Consider the following 5633-nt stretch of genomic DNA (forward strand, 5'->3'; position numbering starts at 1 on the left):
ATTGATTCAGTGTGTGTGTGTGTATCATTGCCCCAGTGTGTTTGTGTGTGTATCATTGCCCCAGTGCGTGTGCCTGTGTGTTTGCATCATTGATTCAGTGTGTGTGTATCATTGCCCCAGTGTGTGTGTGTGTATCATTGCCCCAGTGTGTGTGTGTATCATTGCCCCAGTGTGTGTGTGTGTATCATTGCCCCAGTGTGTGTGTGTGTGTATCATTGCCCCAGTGTGTTTGTGTGTGTATCATTGCCCCAGTGCGTGTGCCTGTGTGTTTGCATCATTGATTCAGTGTGTGTGTGTATATCATTGCCCCAGTGTGTGTGTGTGTATCATTGCCCCAGTGTGTGTGTGTATCATTGCCCCAGTGTGTGTGTGTGTATCATTGCCCCAGTGTGTGTGTGTGTGTATCATTGCCCCAGTGTGTGTGTGTGTGTATCATTGCCCCAGTGTGTGTGTGTTTGTGTATGTGTTTCATTGCCCCAGTGTGTGTGTGTGTTTGTGTATGTGTTTCATTGCCCCAGTGTGTGTATGTTTGTGTATGTGTTTCATTGCCCCAGTGTGTGTGTGTGTGTGTATCATTGCCCCAGTGTGTGTGTGTGTGTGTGTGTGTGTGTGTGTGTATCATTGCCCCAGTGTGTGTGTGTGTGTGTGTGTGTGTATCATGCCCCAGTGTGTGTGTGTGTATCATTGCCCCACTGTTTGTGTGTGTGTGTGTATCATTGCCCCAGTGTGTGTGTGTGTGTGTGTATCATTGCCCCAGTGTGTGTGTGTGTATCATTGCCCCAGTGTGTGTGTGTGTGTGTGTGTGTGTGTATCAAAACAGTCCCGGCTCCACGTCGTTCTTAACACCGTGTCATGAAACCCTGCGTCCTGCGTTCCCTTTTAATCCTAATCCCTCCTCCCCTCCCTCCCTCCCTCCCTCCCTCCCTCCCCTGCTGCTCCTCCCTGTGTTTAGCCCCTCCCCCCTCCCCTATAATCCCCCACTAATCCGCACTTTTTCATTCCGTATCACATTACCCCCCTCCCCCCCCCACCCCCCCCCCCCCCCCCCCCCCCCCCCCCCCCCCCCCCCCCCCTCCACTACCCAGCCCTGGGATTGAGCTCTAAACCGGGATTATGGGTCTCAGCTCCTCTCGAGTCGCGTGTTCACGCGGGCTTAACGCGCTCGCGTTCCGCGTCCTGTCGCCGAGCCGCTCGCCGGGTTATTTTTCCCGCCTCAACGGCGTTCCCGGGAACGTCGGCCATTTTGATGAGTGTGTCTGCACTGTTGGACAGTTAAAGCAGTCCTTTCATAGTCACTTTAATAAAAACGCTTTTGTGATCGTTTCACCGAAAAGATCATCATTGCGTTTCAGTTTTCCTTTCGGTTTAAGCGGAACGCCGCTCCTTGTTTGGTAGAAGTGTTAAGACCTAAAGGTGACGTGTTATTCCACCGGGTGTGAGTTTGGTCAGCCGTTACAGGCCGTTCTGAGAATCGGCCTCTTCTGACATCACAAGTGGGCGTGTCCTCCTGGATGTACGACGGATAGATGAGCAACGTTTGCCACGGTCCACCGGGTAGGCTGGTAGCACACGTCTAGGTGGACACGCCCACTTGTGATGTCAGAAGAGGCAGATTTTCAAAACGGCTTGTCACGGCTGATCACACTCACACCTGGTGGAATGATATGTCACCTTTTAAAGCCTGTCTTTTCATTTTTTTTGACCCCCCCCCCCTCCCTTTTAATGGTACCTCAGCCATCCCCAAATTGAGCCAATCAGAAAGCAGTATTTGTCATGAACTTCTAATGCCCCTCTCCGTGCTCGTCTCTGATTGGTCGATCCCCCCCCCCCCCCCAGGTGTTCTTCGCTGAGGACGTGGGCTCCAACAAGGGCGCCATCATCGGGCTGATGGTCGGGGGCGTTGTCATAGCGACCATCATCGTCATCACCCTGGTGATGCTGAGGAAGAAGCAGTACACCTCCATCCACCACGGAGTCATCGAGGTGAGGCGCGCACACACACACTCAGCCACACACACACACACACACACACACACACACACACACACACACACACACACACACACACACACACACACACACACACACACACACACACACACACACACACACATAAAGACACACACAGCCACAAAGACTCACACAAAAAGTCACAGAAAGAGACACACACACATCAAGACACACACACACAGCCACACGCACACAAAGACAGAAAGACACACACACACACATACACACACAGTAACACACACATACACACACACAAAGACAGAAAGACACACACACAAGAACTCAGAGACACACACACACACACACACACACACACACACACACACACACACACACACACACACACACACACACACACACACGCCCTTCAGGGGAAGGGCGTGTGTTTTGTGTGTGTGTGTGTGGCGATAGCAATCACGGACAGATGGAGAAAATGCTTCTCAGCTATTATAGCACAATGTCCTTAGGTGTGTGGGGGGGTTATTGGAGGATACAATGTCAGAGTGCGATGCGTGCCCAGGCTCTGACGGTGTATCTCTGTGCCTCTTTGTCTCGCCCTCTCTGTTTTCATTCCCTCTCTCCTCTCCCTCTCTCTCTCTCCGACCCGCCGTCTCCCTTGCCCTTTCTCTCGTTCTCCCGCTCTCCAACTCCACCACTCTGTCTCCCCCTCTCTCCCCCCGTTCCCTCCCTCACCCACTTTACCTCTCTCTGTCTCTCTCTCGTCTCTCGCTCTCTTGTGCGCTCTCTCTCCCCTTCTCTCACTCTCTCTCCCCCCTCTCTCTCTCTCCCTCTCTCTCCCCCCCCTCTCTCTGTCTCCCCTCTCCCCCCCTCCCTCTCTCTCTCTCCCCCCCCCCTCTCTCCTCCCCCCCCCAGGTGGACGCTGCAGTCACCCCTGAAGAACGCCACCTCTCCAAGATGCAGCAGAACGGCTACGAGAACCCAACCTACAAGTTCTTTGAGCAGATGCACAACTAGGAGTCACAACAACGTCCCCCACACACACACACACACACACACACACCTAACACAAATTCATCCATAACCCCCAAACCCCACCTGCACCCCCCCCCAAAACCTCACCCAGCCCCCCGACCCTGACCTTGAGTTTCCCGCCTCTTCGCTGCCCTCCAAAACGACCACCATAGTTGTAGTTTTTATCTCCTTTATAACGGCAACCATAGTTGTAGTTTTTGTGTCCGAGAAGGTTCAGGTAAAACTACAACTGCAGTTGTTAGTTGGAGATGGGAATTGTAGTTTTATGCTGCCGTCGGGTGAACTACAACTACGCTTGTAGTCTGGAGAAGGGAGTTGTAGTTTTTGCCAATGAGTGGATAAAAATTGTTATTTTTGAGGATCTGTTGCAGTTGATGACTCTTGTTTTATTTTTCCTTTTAATTGAACCCTGGGTCTCTTAACCACTAATGTGTGCTTTCAGCATTTGGGGATTAGAGGAAAATAAACAGCAACACACGTTATCGTTTAGCCTTTTCCCACGTGGCTTGATGAAAATGAAAGAGTGGAGGAGGTAAGGGACAAGAAAGCCGTTTGACGGACGGTGAGAGAGAAGTTTTACGATGAATACCAGATGCAGTGGTCGACAGTTTCCTCTCAAACATGCTAATTGGGAACAACCCTGACGTAAATCTCGACACAACGACGTACACAGTCCTGTGCACGTTGTTCGTGTTCTTCACGACGACGCAAACACCACAAACAAAATGGCTGCCGTTGTTCCTATTAAAAAAACACGCATACAAAGTTACAGCACACCCCCACTCCCTTGCACTGCGACGCCACATCCCTCCCTCCCTCCCTCCCTCCCTCCCTCCCTCCCCCCCTCCCTCCTCCCTCCCGGTCCTTCTCATTTCTCCGGACCGCTGGGCGGGCTCACGTCACTGGGGACTCTAAGGGTCAACGCTAGATGAGGAAGATGCGATGTGGTAACGAGACGTGTTTCCGAAAAAAACTGGTTTTGATCATTTTCGTTTTATTTGCATTTTTACTTCTCTTTTTTCGGGCGGGGGAGATTTCGTTTTTTTATCGGAAAGGGAGTGAGGAGGGAGGGAGAGAAAGGAGAGAGAGAGAGAGAGAGAGAGGGATAGCGGATGTATTGTTGATTTTCATTTTTTGTTTTTTTATCGCGTTTTATGTACCGGGGGAATGCCGAAATCATAGCCGTTTCTACGTAGTGCATGACATGATGACGGGAAACGGGATTTCGGAATCGGAAACAAAAAAAGAGGAAGACGACGATGATGAGGAGGAGGAGGGGGAGGAAGATATCCGTGACGGGGCTCATGTCGAGTGCCGTCCTCACCTATAGATTGTCATACTTAGCAAGATTGTACATTTTAATATCTTTCTCGTGATTGCGTGAACTTCAGAACAATGGTTTCAACGACAAAATAAAAAATATATCTTAATCTAAAAAAAACGAACAAGCTTGATATCACGTTAAATACACTTAAAAAAGAGAGATCTCTTTTTTTGCTTTTTTTTGGAATTGTACATTTTTATAGCCTATTTTACGTTCATGTTTTTACCGTTCTGTTTCCTCTGTGTGACGGGGGGGGGGGGTGTAAGGCCGCTAGTAGGCCCGACTATATTATCCTTAATCTCAGAAATGCATTGTGCTGATGAAATATCTTTTAAGCTTTTTCGAACAATGTCACTTATTTAAGTTGTTGAATTTTTTGAGTGGCATTTTCCATTCCAGTCTCGTGTACTATTGTTTTTTACGGGCTTGTGCTTTCGGCTTGTGTATAGAGGGGCGGGGAGAAAGGGGTTTGGAGGGAAATGATCTGACATATGGAAAGACAAGAAGGAGGGGGGAGGGGGGGAAATGAAAATTGTGTCGTTGTGTGTTTGTTTTCTCCCAACGTTGTAATGAGGTTCGTCCAAGTCTGTGTGTCTGTTTTTTCTTTTTCCAAAATAAACCAACGCGTTCTGTGATCTGCCCACACTCATTTGCCAAAATGTGGGTTCATGGGTTAACGTAATGAGTAGTGGGTTATTTGATTGTATTTACTTTTTCTGCAATCGACCACCTTTTAGGTGTGGTGACTTCGCCAGGACGACCATCATCGTACGACCACCACTTTATTCTCTAACGCATGGCCATTAAACATCAAATAAAATAAATGTACGAGGGGTGCAGTAGCGACATCCAGTGGTGAGAGTCTGAAGTGGCTGGAGGAATAAATAGCCAATATCCACGCAGAATCCCCGTACGCGCCAACAGCCTATTGTCTCTTTAACGAGTCTAAGACAAACGATCGCTTCCGCGATCTGATCTCCCACACTAGAAATCAAGTCTTGATAAATTATAAAAGATAACCCGTTGTTTTTTTGTGAAATCATTTATATTCAGGATGCAGTGGGACGAGTCGTATTGCCTTGTTCATCAGAACAAGGGTGATATTGACTTGCCCTGCAGAGGGCAGCCGAGTTCAAGATAAAGCAGGATTTTCTTTGTCTTTTCTTTTTTGTGTGGCTATTATATTTTTTTCCACCGTGTAAAATTGTGCAGGTCATTTGCATTGACTGGAAAAATGCTTTCTACACATTATTCCACAATAAAGTTTTGAATGTACATATGGATAACATGTGGAATTTGGTTTTAT

The 5633-nt window shown here is 48.6% G+C and overlaps 1 protein-coding gene across 1 annotated transcript in view; it reads left to right on the forward strand.

Moving 5' to 3' along the window:
* Positions 1–5633, forward strand: part of appa (amyloid beta (A4) precursor protein a) — a 45333-nt gene extending 39700 nt beyond the window's left edge. Inside the window, exons 16-17 of the mRNA XM_056587931.1 lie at positions 1837–1983; positions 2884–5633. Of these exons, the coding sequence (XP_056443906.1) occupies positions 1837–1983; positions 2884–2985 (249 nt within the window). The 3' untranslated portion in view covers positions 2986–5633. The remainder of the gene's footprint in view (positions 1–1836; positions 1984–2883) is intronic.

This window comes from Gadus chalcogrammus, chromosome 4, assembly GCF_026213295.1.
Source record: "Gadus chalcogrammus isolate NIFS_2021 chromosome 4, NIFS_Gcha_1.0, whole genome shotgun sequence".
NCBI lineage: Eukaryota > Metazoa > Chordata > Actinopteri > Gadiformes > Gadidae > Gadus > Gadus chalcogrammus.